General features: G+C 49.4%; 1 protein-coding gene across 8 annotated transcripts in view; it reads left to right on the top strand.

Moving 5' to 3' along the window:
- AMPD3 (adenosine monophosphate deaminase 3) overlaps positions 1-17,475 on the top strand; it is a 50,644-nt gene that overhangs the window by 13,905 nt on the left and 19,264 nt on the right. For 5 of the 8 annotated variants that reach the window (XM_081545309.1, XM_081545303.1, XM_081545308.1 and 2 more), the window contains 3 exons: positions 10,141-10,345; positions 13,488-13,650; positions 16,053-16,272. In XM_081545309.1, coding sequence (XP_081401435.1) covers positions 10,141-10,345; positions 13,488-13,650; positions 16,053-16,272 — 588 coding nt within the window. Of the gene's footprint in view, positions 1-9,483; positions 9,553-10,140; positions 10,346-13,487; positions 13,651-16,052; positions 16,273-17,475 lie in introns of all 8 variants that reach the window. The other 3 variants (XM_081545302.1, XM_081545305.1, XM_081545304.1) reach the window with 1 other exon arrangement.

Below are 17,475 nucleotides of genomic sequence, written 5' to 3'. Positions count from 1 at the left end.
TCTTCCAATGAATATTCAGGGTTGATTTCCTTTAGGATTGACTGGTTTGATCTCCTTGCTGTCCAAGGGACTCTCGAGAGACTTCCAGCACCACAGTTCAAAAGCATCAATTCTTTGGTGCTCAGTCTTCTTTGTGGTTCAACTCCCACATCTGTACTTGACTATTGGAAAAATCATAGCTTTGACTAGATGGACCTTTGAATGCAAAGAAATGCCTCTGCCTTTGAATACACTGTCTAGGTTTGTTATAGCTTTTCTTCCAAGAAGCAAGTGTCTTTTAATTTTGTGGCTGCAGTCACTGTCCACAGTGATTTTGGAGTCCAAGAAAATAAAATCTGCCACTGCTTGTACTTTTTCCCCATCTACTTGCTATTAAGTGATGAGACTGAGTTCTATGATCTTAATTTTTTGAATGTTGAGTTTTAAGCCAGCTTTTTCACTCTCCTCTTTCACCTTCATCAAGAGGTTCTTTAGTTTCTCTTCACTTTCTGCCATTAGACTGGTATTATCTGCTTGTCTGAGGTTGTTGATACTTCTCCTGGCAATCTTGATTCCAGTTTGTGATTCATTCAGCCTAGCATTTTGCATAATGTACTCTGCATATAAGTTAAATAAGCAGGGTGACAATATATAGCCTTGACTTACTCCTTTCCCAATTTTGAACCAGTCCATTGTGCCATGTCCAGTTCTGACTGTTGCTTCTTGACCTGCATATAGTTTCCTCAGGAGGCTGGTAAGGTGGTCTGGTATTCCCCTCTCGAAGAATTTTCCACAGTTTGTTGTACAAACTTTAGCATAGTCAATGAAGGCTTTAGCATAGAAGTAGATATTTTTCTGGAATTCTCTTGCTTTTTCTATAATCCAGCGGATGTTGGCAATTTGATCTCTGGTTCCTCTGCCTTTTCTAAATCCAGCTTGTACATCTGGAAGTTCTCCGTTCACATACTGCTGAAGCCTTGCTTGGAGGATTTTGAGCATTGCCTTGCTAACATGTGAAATGAGTGCAATTGTATGATAGTTTGAACATTCTTTGGCATTGCCTTTCTTTGGGATTCTTTTTTCCAGTCCTGTGGCCATGGCTGAGTTTTCCAAAGTTGCTGGCATATTGAATGCAGCACTTTAATAGCATCTTCCTCTAGGATTTTAAATAGCTCAGCTGAAATTCCATCACCTCCACTAGCTTTGTTTGTAGTAATGCTTCCTAAGGCCCATCTGACTTCACACTCCAGGATGTCTGGCTCTAGCCCTAGGTGAATGATCACACCATCCTCATTACGTGGGTCATTGAGATCTTTTTTGTACAGTTCTTCTGTGTATTCTTGCCACCTCTTCTTAATCTCTTTGGCTTTTGTTAGGTCCACATTAAGCTTATAAAGTGGATATTCTTATCTTGATTTTGCAGATTAGGACACATAGCCAGTAAGTGACCCAGGTCTTTTGAATGTAGAAACTCACACTTTAACCATGAGGCTATCCCATCTCCAGTCAGGCCTGGGATCCTTGGTTCCATGTGGAGACACTGGGAACTGCTCTCCAGGATGCAATTGCTGGCTGCTGAATGAAATGCTGAATGAAATGAAATACCGCACAATTGCACTCATCTCACACGCTAGTAAAGTAATGCTTAAAATTCTCCAAGCCAGGCTTCAGCAATACATGAACCGTGAAGTTCCAGATGTTCAAGCTGGTCTTAGAAAAGGCAGAGGAACCAGAGATCAAATTGCCAACATCCGATGGATCATCAAATAAGCAAGAGAGTACCAGAAAAACATCTACTTCTGCTTTATTGACTATGCCAAAGCCTTTGACTGTGTGGATCACAATAAACTGTGGAAAATTCTTCAAGAGATGGGAATACCAGACCACCTGACCTGCCTCTTGAGAAACCTGTATGCAGGTCAGGAAGCAACAGTTAGAACTGGACATGGAACAACAGACTGGTTCCAAATAGGAAAAGGAGTATGTCAAGGCTGTATATTGTCACCCTGCTTATTTAACTTGTATGCAGAGTGCATCATGAGAAACACTGGGCTGGATGAAGCACAAGCTTGGAATCAAGATTGCCAGGAAAAATATCAATAACCTCAGATATGCAGATGACACCACCCTTATGGCAGAAAGTGAAGAAGAACTAAAGAGCCTCTTTATGAAAGTGAAAGAGGAGAGTGAAAAAGTTGGCTTAAAGCTCAACATTCAGAAAACTAAGATCATGGCATCTGGTCCCATCACTTCATGGCAGATAGATGGGGAAACAGTGGAAACAGTGTCAGACTTTATTTTTCTGGGCTCCAAAATCACTGCAGATGGTGACTGCAGCCATGAAATTAAAAGATGTTTACTCCTTGGAAGGAAAGTTATGACCAACCTAGATAGCATATTAAAAAGGAGAGACATTACTTTGCCAACAAAGGTCCATCTAGTCAAGGCTATGGTTTTTCCAGTGGTCATGTATGGATGTGAGAGTTGGAATGCAAAGAAAGCTGAATGCCGAAGAATTGATGCTTTTGAACTGTGGTGTTGGAGAAGACTCTTGAGAGTCCCTTGAACTGCAACGAGATCCAACCAGTCCATCCTAAAGGAGATCAGTCCTGGGTGTTCATTGGAAGGACTGATGTTGAAGCTGAAACTCCAATACGTAGGCTACCTGATGCGAAGAGCTGACTCACTGGAAAAGACCCTGATGCTGGGAAAGATTCAGGTCAGGAGGAGAAGGGGACGACAGAGGGTGAGATGGCTGGATGGCATTGCCGACTCAATGGACATGGGTTTGGGTGGACTCAGGGAGTTGGTGATGGACAGGGAGGCCTGGCGTGCTGCGGTTCATGGGGTCGCAAAGAATCGGACACAACTGAGCGACTGAACTGAACTGAATGAAATGGAGAGAAACCTGGACCACAGCTCCCTGCTGCCCACTGGCTCCTTTTCTGCCAAAGCACAGTCTGGTCCCTGGACTCCTTGTCAGACGTCCTGGTGTCCTCTGGAGCTTTGCGCACCCAGTTTTAGCTTTCAGCCTCCCTTCTCAGTAGAGGCCCTGTTATGCAAATATTCAGATGTGAACTGTCTGGAGCAGGAACCCTCTCTGCAACTTCCTTTTTTTCTCTCGCTTGTCCCTGACACTCTGGAATGTAAATGGTAATGTGGAGCCCTCCCACAGGGAACCCCAAGGCCTGAAGTCAGAAGCAGGTTTCTAGATACCCAGAGTCTGTGGATTTGTGTTTCAAGCTGACATTCGATGGGACTTCCAGTTTGGAAAAAGGTCTCCCTTGCCCTGGCTCCTCTGACAAGCCCGAATGTTTCTGGTACTTGGAGAAAGCTTTTCTCTACAACCATTCTCTTTTTCTCTACAACCATTCTCTTTTTCTCTCTTATTATTAAAAAAAAATTTAAAAAAGACTATTTAAAGTCTAATGTAAAGGCACTAACTAGAACTTGGAAGTAAAACAGCTTCTTAGAAAAAGAGTGAGAAACTTGGATTGTGAATAAGAAAGTTGAGCACCTAAAACATGGAGGCTGCTGTCAGGATTTCAGCAGTTCTAAGAGCTGAACTGGGTTCACTTATAAACCTCCAAGGGCTGGGGGCCCTCTCCAGGGAGCTGGCACCCCAGGCTGCTCAAAGAGGCGCTCAGTTTGCAGGCCAGATCAGGAGGTCAGCAGTGACGTCTTGCTGCAGGGACCTCTCTGCCTCCTTAGGATGACATTGACCAGGCCTCTACTGAGACTCAAGGTGTGTCAAGGTGAGCGGGAGGGGTAGGCTATCTATGGAATCAAAGTTAGGCGGTAAAGACAAGAAGACTGGAAAACCCTGCTGGCACCCAGAGGCTCTCTGTTGTTCACTTTGAATCTCGTCATCTCACCTAGCCAGAGCTCAGCCACCCTGCAAATGTACATAGGTGGAATGTAGCCAGCATGGGAGACAACCATGTAAGAATATCTGATGTGCAGCCAAAATGCACATCAGGGCTCCTTCGGCGCTCTACTTCTTCTTGTTTTAAAGCAGCTTTATTGAGGTGTGACTCACATACCATATCATCCATTCATTTAAAGTGTATGATTCAGTGGTTTTTTTAGTATATTCGCAAGGGTGCAACCATCACCACAGTCAATTTTAGAACATTTTTTCAACCCCTCCCCCCTGAAAAAAATCCTGTACCTTTTAGCTGTCATCCGCCTGGTTCTCTCACCCCATCTTCTGTTCTTGTTTCACACTGAGTTCTAATAAGCTTGGTTATTTTGTTTCTTATCCTGTGACAGATTTAAGGAAGCAAATTAGAAGTGGGAGAGGGACTTCTATAGGCAGAGTCACAGGTGTGTTCTGCGGTGATTACGAACTCAGACTTTGGAACCAGAGCAGCTGGGTTCAAAGTGATGGCCTGTGTCTTACGACTGAGTGGCCTCAGGCAAGGATCTTAAGTTCCTATTTCCTGATCTGCAAAAGGAGGATGATGGACCTACCTTGTGAGAATGAAATGAGCTAATAAGGATGACTACTTAGCACCTGTGCTTAGACATCATTGGTGTTCTGTTTTTGTTATTATTTAACAGTTCACAGTGAGAGAGGAAACAGAATAATTATGAAAATCAGATGCAAGAATTCAAAGCACAGCAGTCTTGGAACAAAATGTCTCTAAGCTGGTGACTGAATAACACAATGATGACGCTGAGTCACGGAGAGAAGTTTCAATTATGTTCAGCATGCACTGATTCAGATACAGGAATTATGAATTTCATTTTTAAAAGCCACACTGAAGTTTTTTTTTATTTAGAGTATAAAGGGGACAGCCATCTGATGGGAAGAGCCAACTCGTTGGAAAAAACCCTGATGCTGGGAAAGATTGAGGGCAAGAGGAAAAGGGGAAGACAGAGGATGAGATTGTTGGACGGACTTGAGTTTGAGTAAACTCTGGGAGATAGTGAAGGACAGGGAAGCCTGGCGTGCTGCAGTCCATGGGGTCACAAAGAGTCAGACACGACTTAGCGACTGAACAACAACAAAAGGGGACAGAGTTTATCTGAAAACTTTAGCTCTCCAGAACAATTACTTCCCTGAGTAAACTAGATAAACATATTTGTTATGAATTGAACAGAGCACAGCTAAATCATTTTGTTTTATGAAACTTCTTACATCAGGGGTAAGTCACGTCTAAGTTCAGGGCCATTGACAAAGGAGCTTCATTTGAAACAGGTTAATTTATCTGCTTTTAAAGTTAAGAAGAGAGTTTAAGACTTAACAGGTAAGGAAGATCATACTTCACTGTGCTCTCTGGGGAGGAAGAGTAGCTGAGAAGGACTGGGGAGAGGGAGAGAGAGGTCCATAGAGACCTCCACATGGTCAGGAGCAGTGGGAGGACAGTGGTAGGTCTCAGGAGGAGGTGAAGGGAGAGATGGTTGAGGTTCTGAGTCTTCATACCTGATGGGCCTCAGTGTGCAAGTCAGCTACACCCATGCAGTCAGACACACTGAGTATGTGCTCTGTGCCCTCTGCACACTCACCTTTTGGTGCCCACCATGCAGCACGGGTCGCAGTCAGCTTGCCCGCCTTCTCCTTTTCAGATAGGCTGAGACCTCTGGTTTCAATCACAGAGTAGGTGTCAGCTCTTCAACTGCTCCCCTCCTTAGACCCAGGTCCCCACTTCCACGTGAATCAGTGGAAGCAGTAGGAGCAGACGAGCCTGTGGAAGTGGGAATGCCTGCCCCACTTAACACCATTCAGATTCAGATTGTTAATAAAACCTTGCGCTGGTGTATGACTCCTGCTTCGAGCCTTTAGCATAGTAATTCTCATCTGGAGTTGTCTGGGCTGCCAAAACAACCTGAGTGTGTGTGTGTGTATGTGTATAGAAGGGCTTCAAACAAGTCTCCCATTCGGGAATGTTCCCCTCTCCCTCTGGGAATGAGGCAGCGAGCCTTCTCTGACCCTCCTGCTCTACGGCTCCCACCCTCAGTCTGGGTTAGAGTCTCCTCTGGGATCCCGAAATATCAGGTTATCTCATCACACTAACCACGTTGTGTGATGATAATCTATTGAACTGTCTGGACATCGAGGTCAGCCTCTGGAGTCAGAGGAGTATTTTGTCTCCCCGTCTATCCCCAGGACCTGGCACATGGTTGTTGAGTCAAGTAAAATCCACTGTGCCTCCTGACTCACTGTATGTCGTTCAGAGCCTTTGGTGAAAGGTTCCCCTGTCCAGACCTCACAGGGCAGTGGCTGGAGGCCCCTGAGAAGATGCTGACTCTTCTCTGGAAGAGCATGGAGGCTCTGGGGCTCTTAACTGGAGTGCCTAGGAGCAGGGAGGGGCTGGGGAGTGGGCAGAGTGAGGGTGGGAACACAGAGAGTGACGGGGACAGGCAAGGGCCGTAGATGTGGTGGGGGCAGCAGACAGATGCTGAGAGATGCCTACTAACAGCCCAGATGACCAGATCGTGTCCTTGAGCTGAGGGTCTGGTGGGACGGAAAGGTCCCTGTGGCCCAGGACGGAGGACAAAGCTGATCCCTGGCTCTTTGGGCCCTCAGGCTTGGCCTGGAGCTGGTGTCCTTATAGCCCTACTCCCTGCCAGTTCTTTGGCAGGAGTGCATTTCTGCCAGGTGGACCTGTGGGTGGGGAAGGGAGAGGGTGGGCCAGCTGTGGCAGAGCGAGCTGGCTTACTCTGTGTCCCAAGGGCTCACACGAGGGGCAGCAGGTGGAACTGCGGATAGACAGATCTTGGCCCATGACAAGGAAGCGCTTTCTAACAGTGGCAACAGATCGTGTTTTGTTCACCTTGTATTTGCATGCTTGGCACTGGCATGGCTCAGAGTAGGTCCTTGGGAAATGGTTTTTGAATAAATGATTGACTGCTGACGTCTTATTCAGAAATGTAGTGAGCTGTCTGTCACTGGATGTATTCAGACAAAGGCTGCCTTAGAGGATTGGGGTGTGTAGCTTTAAAATCCTTTCCAGCCAGGATACTACATGGTTCTATAATTCAGAAAAAGCATTTGGTAACTTCATTGTTGTGATGCAGGTGGGGCTTCAGACAGACTTGAGAGAGCTAGGACACACACACACACACACACACACACACACACACACACACACACACACACACACACACACACACACACACACACACACACACACACACACACACACACACACACACACACACACACACACACACACACACACACACACACACACACACACACACACACACACACACACACACACACACACACACACACACACACACACACACACACACACACACACACACACACACTCAGTCACTCAGCTGCCGCTCTCCACCTTTGTGGCTGAGCCTCAGCTGCACAGAATGGAAATGAAATGTGGACCTGTGGTAGACAGAGTTTCTAGATTGTCCCCCCAGAGATGTCCTTCCCTAATCTCCAGAACCTCTGAATATGAGGAGGCATCGCTCCTGTGATTATGCTGTGCTGTGTGGCTCAGTGGACCTGAAGGTAGGGAGGTGAGTGGGCCTGACCTGGTCACAGCAGCCCTTAGTGCAGGGAGTTTTCTCAGGGGGTCACGGAGGGGGAGGTCAGAGATTCCAAGTGCCAGAGCCAGGCACTGTGCCAGGCTTAGAAGATGGAGGGCGCCGTGTGCAAGAATCAGAGGGCGACCCCTGTTCCATAGCCAGTGAGGAGCCAGGGCCTCAGTGTAGGGCCACGTGGAGATGAATTCCCCAACTGCATGAAAGCGGACTCTTGAAAGTGGACTCTTTCCCAGGGTCTCCAGTTCAGAGGCTAGTGTGGCCAGCCTCCTGGTTTTGGCCTTTTGATACCCTGGGCATGCATGGAGCCCAGACGTGCCCCCCTGGACATTTCATGTATAGAACTGTGAGCCAGCGGGTGGGGGTTGCTTGCGGTCACCAGGCTGGTGTTTATCCTGCAGCCATAGAAGATGAATGCAAGGCCCTCTCCTTGCGCTCTGTTTAGCTTTTCCAGTTTTCTTAGAGATGAGCCTAGTGGTTAGCTCTGGTTATTCCAAGCACTTGCCTAGGGTGTCTGGGCCCCATCTGTTGTTAAAACTGTACCTTGTCCCTACAAAGTCTGAATCCCCAGCCTGTATTCACCTGTGATAATTTTGGGGCTCACCTGATGACCAAGACTAGAGCCATCATGGATGTCTTCAAGAAGGAGAATTTGGGTGGGGGGAACCAGCTGGTGGCTTATTCATGGGGGCAGAGGAATATGGTCATTTCTTGGATAAGCCTGGTGGCCTCTTGCCTTAAGCAGCCTTCCAACTTTCTGATCATGGTTGGTGTTTTTTGTTTTTTAATTTTCTTACCTGTTTGTCATCTTAGATATCACCTTGCTTCTCCTTAGCAGGACTGGTCCTCAGTCAACATTGGCTGAGGCTTGTGGGGGTGAAGTCGGCAGAGGGATTAAAACAGTGACCTGGTAGGCATGTAAGTGACATGGAGGCCAGAGTCTTACGGGGTCTGGCTGAACCTGTCAGAACATGAGAGGGAGCCCAAAGTAATGGCTCCTGTAGCTGTGAACATCCGAAAGATGCTAAAGTGGGAACCTCATCACTCCAGGTGAGTCTGCCTCTAAGGAATGATTGACAGGCACGGGTTGGCATCTTCCTTGGAATGGGATGTTTGACTCAGCTCCATGTGATGGATGGATGGCGGGCTCAGAAAAGCCTGACTGGATGGATGTTCCTGAAGTTCAGCCTGGGTTTCCTGAACAACCCAGTACATCTGTTATGCAGGGTCAGGGGCAGGGCAAAGACAGACTTCTGAAAAAGGACCACCTCCACTTTCCAAATGTAAACAGCCTTTTCCCCGAGGAGGTGATAACACATATGGGCAGATAAGAACCAGAGAGCCGTGGCAAGCGATGGGTGTATAGACGGAGCAGGGAACTGTGGTTCCTGAAAAATTGGCTGTGGGTCTGTGAGAAGAGGTCTGGCCAAGGGCCAGGAGGAAGACAGCTGCTTCCGGGTGAATCATAAGGTCTGTTTACAGATCAATCGATTTCTCCACACCCTGTACTTGTCTCTGGTGCCTGGAGAAGGGGGCAGGTGCTAAGGGCTCTGGAGGGTCATGGTTGTCACCGAGTCCTTCGCTGGTGGCTGTAGGCTCTGGTTGTGCTGGGATTGTACCCAGGATGCTGCTGGGCCCCATGGCACAGGAGGGCAAGCAGTCAGCTGGTTGCTGGCACTGGACATCACTGGGCAGCAGTGCTGGGTTCCCTTGGAGACAGAAAGAGACATGGGAGAGGGGAGTGCTGATGGCCTCACCTCCCTGCTGCTGAACTTCCTGCCCAGGGATCCTAGAACTTACCGGTGGTGTCATTTGAAACATTACTGATTAGTGAGTATTCACAAATCAGCCTTGCGAATAAGCATGAGCTCATGACAGTTTGAACTAACCTGTGCCTACTTCCCCAAGAGTTTGCGAAATCATCTTTTGGTGTCAAGGTGACAGGTCCTCTGGACCTGAAATGGATGCTGATCAATCACTTTCCCATTACAGAGCTACAGATCTGAGCCTGAGCCAGCAGCAGGTGGAGGGTACTGCCAGGCTGGAGGAAGGATCAGCAGGGTAGTTGGGGTACCAGGGAGGTGGGAAGCTGAGGGCTAGCTGCCTGGCTAGGACTTTGTAGAAGTCATTTCACATTCTGGACCCCTGACTCTTCCTTTGTGAAAACAGGAGGTGGGACTGGTTGATTGTCACAGTCTCTTCTGGCTCTAGTGCCCCAAATTATCAACTTTGTGAAATGCGCTATAATTGAGACTCTTCGCATGCTGGGACTCAGAGTTTGGCTTATCTGAAGACAGCATGCTGGCCAGTTTGACATTGTCCTCACCCCTTCTGTGCTCGGTGTTAGACCCCTGCTGCGTGGTCTGCTCTCTGTCTCCTGAGACATTTGCCTACTTACTTGCTCCACGTGCCGTGCAAACACAGCCCAAGCAGTTCTTAGCAGCTGCATAGAGGGGTGTCTGGGATATTGTATGTGGAGAGACGTGTGTGAGAGGAAGGCATGAATAATTAGAAACTTCTTAACAGTAGGGCTAGCACCGCTGATTAATCAGAGCCAAATTCTCCTGCCATGTCTGTAACAGAGAGTCTTCATCACTCTCCCTGATTAGCTGCTGTTGTCTCTCACTTTTGCATGTCCTTGACTTTTAGAAAGAAAAGTTTTAAGATGATTCGATCCCAGTCCCTGTCTCTGCAAATGCCGACACAGCAAGATTGGAAGGGTCCCCCGACAGCCAGTCCGGCCATATCTCCTGCAACCCCTGTGCTCCCTGGAGCCACTCCCCTGGCTGCGCCCGCACCCTATGCCATGCCCGAGTTCCAGCGGGTCACCATCAGTGGAGACTACTGTGCTGGGGTAAGGCGTCTCTGTGGGCTCTCCGGAACCTGTGTGAGTGTTGTATAGTGCACCTTGTGCAAAAGCTGGGGTCCCTTGGGGTCACGCCCAGACCCCAAAGCCTGGCTTGGTCTGTGAGTGTCTGGGAGATGGCGGGCAGAAGTCTGGAGAGAAGGAGGGTTCTAGGTGAGGTGGTGGGTGTGGGTGTGTGTCTAGGGCACTGCTGTCTTTGTGGGGAGGGCCTGGGGCTGCAGGCTGGCAGATTGAGTGGCCTGTAGTTTCCATATGTGCTCTCGGCCCAGAACACTGCTCTCTGTGTAACCCATTGGAGATGGTTCCAGCTTGGGCCCTTTAGAGTTCTCAGATGTTGAATGGATTCCAGTCCTGGTGTTGATTGGTTTGCGTGCTATCAGTTATTGATGATTCAGCTCTTCCTCTGTGCCTGGACTCATGTTCGAGGCCAGACCCTCAAGCCGGGAAGAGAGGGTCTTGACAAGAATGTGATCAAGCTTGGTTTGCACCAAGTCAGTTAACTCAGCCACTGAAAATGTGCTGATTTCACCTGGTTGTATGCTGAATTTTTATTGCTTCTTGAAGAGAAATATCACTTAGCACCAGGTTTGGTTCTGCCTTCCTGGCCCTCAACCTACTACTCATGCCTCAATTGGCTTGTTATTCTCTCTTCTTTTTAACAGTTCTTTTAGGACATACAGTGTATCTGAGAAGACAGAGTGACTTATTACTCTTATAAATTTTCTTCTGTTTTAACAAAATCAACAGAAGATCTCAGCATATGGCTTATAACTTAAAAGGCCCCAAAATTATATCAGTCCTCTAACTACCTGATTCGCCTCCCCTGAGGCAGTCCTTGGTTTTGATTTCTTATTTATTCTCACACAGTAAACTGTGTACCTACTGTGCTCGTGTTTTCTATGCTCATATAGTTGATGTATTTGTTTTTACACAAATGGTGGTTACCATACATTATAGTGAGCCTAGGTTTTCCCGTAACAGTATATCTTGAAGATGACGCTATATCATTATATCAAGAACTTCCTTGTTGTTTTTTTAAAAACAAGTGCATAATATTCCACTGTGTGGATGAAGCATAGTTTAAGTTCCTTTCTATGGATGGGGATTTTGGTTGGATTGAAAATAGCACAGGCCTTGTTTGGAGATATAACATCCTGACCAGGAATCCATGGTGCCCACCCAACTTCCTGCATGTGGGCAGAGTGGCCAAAAAGGAGAGTAGAGGGGGCTGACAGCTAGCTGAAGGGAGGACATTGGCTGGTGTGTTAACCGGCTCTTTTCCATCAGTCTCCTTGTTGGCACATTGTAGGGCACAGAGCCTCTGAACTGGACGACTGGTCCCCAGAGAGCCAGTGGCAGTTCGTAAGTGGCAGGTTGACCTTGCAGGTCGCCTTGGCCCCCCATGGGTCTGCTGCCAGGCCTGAGGTGTGCAGTGGTAACAAGCTGGCTGGTCTGTTGGGATGCTGAACTCATCTCTGATACCTCCAGGCCTGGCCCGAGCCCTGTGCCATGCTGAGACTGTCGGTCCTGCAGATGAAGTGTTTGGCTTTGTCGTGAGCAGGAACATATTTGTCTCTGGTGTTGTCTGCTCACTTGTGCTCTCAGAAGCCATCAGAAGGTGTAAAATGGAGTTAACACCCCCTCATGGGGACATCTGGAGTCAGGAAAGGAGAAGCTACTTCCTTAATAAAAAGCAAGGGGGAAACAAAAGTAAAAGTATAAACACATGCATGGGAAAGATATATACCTTCTTCTGAGGGGGTGGGGAGGGAGGTAGAGTTTTAGCTGCATCTGAGGTGATCTATTTATGTAAACATATAAGACATTTGAAACAGTGATAAAAAAATGTTAAAATTCTCAGCTCTGGAAGGTAGATGCACAGGTGTCTGTCATCTTCAGTGCTTGTCTGTATGTTTACAACATTTCAAAACTAAAAATGATTTTTTTTTTTTTACTGAAGCAGAGGGGGCCCCAGCCTTCCTCACTCTATGCTCCATCTTGTACCTCCCTTTTCCACATCTCTTATCTCCTCTTATGAATGACTGACTGTTTAGCTGCTTATCTCCCCCAGCACGTTCAGGTTTCTGCCACATACATCCTTCCCAACAGACAGAGATGAACAAGTCCACTGGGAGGTGGGCATTTATCTCATTTGTCTCTGAGTACAAGGCAGCTCTGGGAAAGCAGAGCATCCTTGGGCTTCAGGAATCAATCTGTTCAGGGTCTGAAGTGTGACTTTCTGACTTTCTGTGATTTATCCTCTCTGGGTCTCTGTTTCCCCAGTTGTGAGATGAGTGGCAATGAGGACCAAAATGAAACTTATGGAAAGGATCTGTCCCATAACGTCTGTTGCTTGGGTGGATTGGGGTGACTGCCAGATGAATCAGAAGCCTGGGGTTGGCAAAGCAGCAGACTGAGCACTCGGAAGGACCCGTGTATTTTCTTAACTGATCATGATGATGCTTACTCCATCATGGACACGGTCCAGGCTGGTCCTCTTCATGTGCTGGGTGCCACAGCAGCTGGCTTGTGGTTTGATCAGCAGTGCTGAGGCTGGCCTGGGGTGTGCACATTGGAGTACCTGCCTCCCTCCCAACAGCCCCAAATCTCCTCCTGTGTTAGGGGGTTCTGTGATTTGCTAGGAGAACTCCTAGGACTCAGTGCATAGCTGCACTCGTGACTAGGATTTACTACAGTAAAAGGATGCTGAGCAAAAATCAGCAAAGGGAAGAGGTACATAGGGCAGAATCTGGAGGAGGCTAGAGGCAAGCAGCCCCTCCCAGTGGAGTCACCAGAATGCACTTAATCCCTCAGCATTCACGTGTGACAGCACGTGTGAAGTGTCATCTTCCGCGGAAGCTCATTAGAGACTCAGTGGCTGAGATTGTTAACAGGGCTGGCTGCATGTCTGCAGAGCACACCCCTCAATCCGAGGCTTGCAAAAGGAAATCAGGCGTCCAGCATACATCACAGTGTGTGTACAAGCTGTCAAGCAGAGGGAGCCACTGTGCCCACCATGGTGGGGATGCTCCTCAGACCCAAGTTCCCCGCTGTCTGTCCTGGGCCCACCTTGCGGCAGGTCTCACTGGGTCAGCGGCCTCAGGCCTGCTCTCTGAACCTTTTCCTGCAGATCACCGTGGAGGACTACGAGCAGGCTGCCAAGAGCCTGGCCAAGGCCCTGATGATCCGGGAGAAGTATGCCCGCCTCGCCTATCACCGCTTCCCGCGCACCACAGCCCAGTACCTGGGTCATCGGCGGCCGGACACTGCGCCTCTGGAAGAGGGCCTCCCAGGTATGGTGCTGTGGCAGCAAGTGGGCTTCTAGGCGGGGCACGGCCCGAGAGCTGGTCAGGATGTTTTATTGGTTGGATGTGTTTCCCTCAGATGGCGTTTTAAGGACAGAGCCCTGGTATTCGCTTCTCCTACACTGATTGTTTTGCTAGTTTCCCCAAGGGTTGATTCCACGTGCACCAGCTGCCTTGCTTTTAGCTGAGCTGTACAAGTTGGGGGGAGGGGAGGGGCTGAAAGGCAGTCTCTGATCTTGGGAGATGGGCAGTCTCAGCCTGGATATTTAAACACAGTCAGACAGTAAATGCCAAATTAGTGGTGAGGTGCATGGATGGGGGGTGGGTAGAGAGGGTGTGTTCCCAGGGCAGGGAAGTTGGCTCTGGAGTCCAGCACACTCACATTCCGATCTAAGCTCCACTCTCTAACTACCAAAATACCACTTTCTTGGGAAAGGAAGGCATTTCTCCAAACCTCAGTTTTTCAATCTGTAAAATAGGAATGCTAATAATATGTATCCTTTGGGCCTGTTGTGAGGATGAAACGAGAGAATGCACATGAAGTAGTTAGTGCAGTTCTGGATCTAGTGCATGCTCAGTCTCTCAGTCATGTCTCTTTGCGACCCTATGGACTGTAACCCGCCGGGCTCCTCTGTACACGGGATTCTCCAGGCAAGAATACTGGAGTGGGTTGCATGCTCTCCTCCAGGGGATCTTCCTGATTCAGAGATCAAATCTGCATCTCTTATGTCTTCTGCATCGGCAGCCGGGTTCTTTATCACTAGAGCCACTCGGGAAGCCCCCGGATCTAGTGAGTGCTTGGTATAGTAGTTACGTTGATGCTGTCGAGTTCAGGGAACAGGGGATTGGAGAAGGCAGGATGGTTTCTGGTGGAGTCTCTTTGGCCTGTGAAGGATCCAGGAGCAGTAGGGGCTGTAAATTAAGCAATGTGAATGAAGACAACAGGAGACCTCGATCGTGAAAGTTGGTGGTAGGGGAATCAGATGAGGGCCTGGTGGTCTGTGCCAGCACCCAGGACCCCGGGTGGAGTTGGTGCCAAGACGTCTCCTCTCTGGCTTCCTTGAAGCTCTCAACCTGGACTTTGGGCATCTGTTACCACCTGGGGCTCTGGGTTTCAGCCCTCCCAGGCCCATTTGTCTGTCTGAGGGTTGATCCCACCTGCTCTACTGTTGGCAGGCAGGAATGACTGTCAAAGGTGTACTTTATACAGAACAGACTCCTGGGGGCCTGAGTGTGAGTGTGGTGAAGTGCAGGCTGTGGTTGACCCAGGCTTTCGGACTGCCTGCATCTCATGGGCACTGCCCTGCATTTGGGACTCGTGTGCTGGCCTGTGGCCATGTCTGATGAGGGTGTGTGAGGCATCTCTTCCCCTCTCTGTGCTGCCTGAGCCCCTGTGATGGCTCACGTCTGCTCCAGGGACATTCTGTTCAGAGCTCTGATGGGGGACACTCAGCCAGCTGCTGTGCCTTCCTTCCTTCTATTGATGATTCCAGGATTTCCTCCTGCCTGTGTTGGCAGCGGACAGCCGGACCCTGTGCAGGGTTGGCTGATGTGCAGAGTTGAAGCCCCTAGTTCTACTGCTACTTAGCATAACCTGTTCCTTGGCCAGAACAAAGCTTATTGAGAGCCAGGAAAACTCACTACAAGAGTGATGAGAATAACGCCCTATGATATATTTACATAGCATCTTCCTCTACCTGCTGCTGCAACCCTCACAGCAGCCATTAAGGCAGGGCGTCATTCTCAGCTGAGCAGACAGGATCGGGAGGTAAAGTCCCAGTTTGCTCGAAGTCATAGCTGGGAAATAGCCAAGAGGTGTTTTCTGGCTCCTGTGGGTGTGGGGACAGACAGCTCTGTCTCTGGGGGCACAGACTCCCTATTCTGTGCTTATGGGGAGGGCTGGCTTCTCCATCTTGCCCCTTGGCTGCCCTGGGCTCAGGAAGATGTGGAAGAACAGGAACAATTATATTCCCACTGGGCAGTCCCAGAGCCTGTCTGTTCTCTTATTAGGAGAAGACGCAGCTGCTCATCTTAATAAGCTTCATGTCCCTGAACTACCCAGAAGACTGAAGCTCATTTCAATTAAGTTAAAAAAAAAAAAAATGAAGTGCCAGCCATAGGCCAGGGATGGTTCTAGGAAATGGGTATACAGCAGTGAACAAGATTAACATTTACCACCCAAGGTAAAGACGAGAAATTATGTTACATAGCGGCAAGTGCTATGGAGACAAAATAAAGCAGGGAGGGGGAGGTGAGATGCTGGGGCAGGTGGGGGTGGTTAGGTTTTAGGTCAGACAATCAGGACAGGCCTCACGGAGAATGTGACTTCGGAGCCCCTGTGAGCTCCTGAGGTCAAGGGCATTTTGCTATCACTCAGTCCTGTCTTTCAGACTTTCACCCTCCCCCTCTGCCCGAAGAAGACCCTTACTGCCTGGAGAATGCTCCCCCCAACCTAGGCTACGTGGTCCGCATGCAGGGGGGCATCCTCTATGTGTATGACAATGAGAAGATGCTGGAGCGCCAGGAGCCCCACAGCCTACCCTACCCTGACCTGGAGACCTACACGGTGGACATGAGCCACGTCCTGGCTCTCATCACAGATGGCCCCACGTAAGTCCCCTTCCCCCTCCATGACCAGGTGAGTCCACCTCACTCTGCAGGAGCCCTGCTCTGTAGGAAGGGACCAGGGCAGGCCTTCTGCCGTGGCTTTCCCTCAATTAAACCATCCCAGAAAGAGAGGACTTTGTGGATTTCTCCCTTTTCCCAGTGCTTTGTGGGCTTCTGCGACAATTTTTCTTCTCAGACTGGCGTATTCTTCGAGTTGCTACTGCCTGGCCCTTCCGCAAGCACAGGTGTGGAGCTCCTGCTTGCCGGTGGCCACCTGTGCACCTTAAAATGATGGTCGCCCCTCACCCCAGGCAGGATGGCAGCGATGCAGAGTTACCAGCCCAGGGCTTTAGGGTAGATGGTGGGGGAGCCATGAAGACTGTTGCTTCTGGTGTTGGTTTTTTCATGTTCCTGGAGCAGGGAGTGCAGGGAGCCTGGGAACTCTGAGCCACAACTCCCGGGTTGCTTGTAGGCTTAGCTGGAGCTACCCTGGCAGGGAGCTGTCTTCCTGAGTTTGGGCCCTCGCTCCTCGGTGAGCATTTAAGGGAATCAGCAGTGGAGGTCATGCATGAGTGCCCAGCTCGGGGGAGCAGAGGAAGCTGGTCACAGCTGAAGGACTTCTCTCTTGCCTTGCTATTTGGGTATTGCTGAGAGTGAGGTGACGCCAGTTTCCACGGGAGGAGAGTGGGCCCCAAGGGGATGGACAGAGTGGGTCAAGGTCCTTGGTGATCCGAGGGCAGAGGGAAGAGCTGGGAGGGGAGAGTGGGATCCCTGGGAGCTTGCCTCAGCCAATGTGAACAGAAGGTCTGAGGGGAAGCCTTGGGGATGGGACTGTTCCAGCAGGTGTGTGAGCAGAAGCTGTCCTGTCCGGGAGGTTGTCAGGGCGAGTCCTGCCGGGAGAGGGACTGGGAGAGATGCCCTTGGGAATCCTGTCTGACCCAGACTCTCCCGTGCTCGGCTGTGGGCTCATCCTGGCACACATGTGCTGGTCCAGGCTTGGTGGCCGCTCTTTACAAGGGTCTCTGTGCCTGGGCACCTAGGGAACTGTGTGCATCTGGAGGCCACAGGGAAGCAGGGTGGCCCAACTTGTGGTTGCATGTTCCATGTAGCTGTGGCACAGGCATGTGGCCAGGCACCTGGGCTGGGTGTGGGCTGGCTGTTGGCTGAAAACAGTGGGTGCTCCCACCCCCCAGTGACCTTTGCAAG

Source organism: Giraffa tippelskirchi, chromosome 11, assembly GCF_054371585.1.
Source record: "Giraffa tippelskirchi isolate mGirTip1 chromosome 11, T2T-mGirTip1v1.2.pri, whole genome shotgun sequence".
Taxonomy (NCBI): Eukaryota; Metazoa; Chordata; class Mammalia; order Artiodactyla; family Giraffidae; genus Giraffa; species Giraffa tippelskirchi.
Note: the sequence above shows the minus strand (reverse complement) of the source record. Positions and strands in the feature narration are given on the sequence as shown.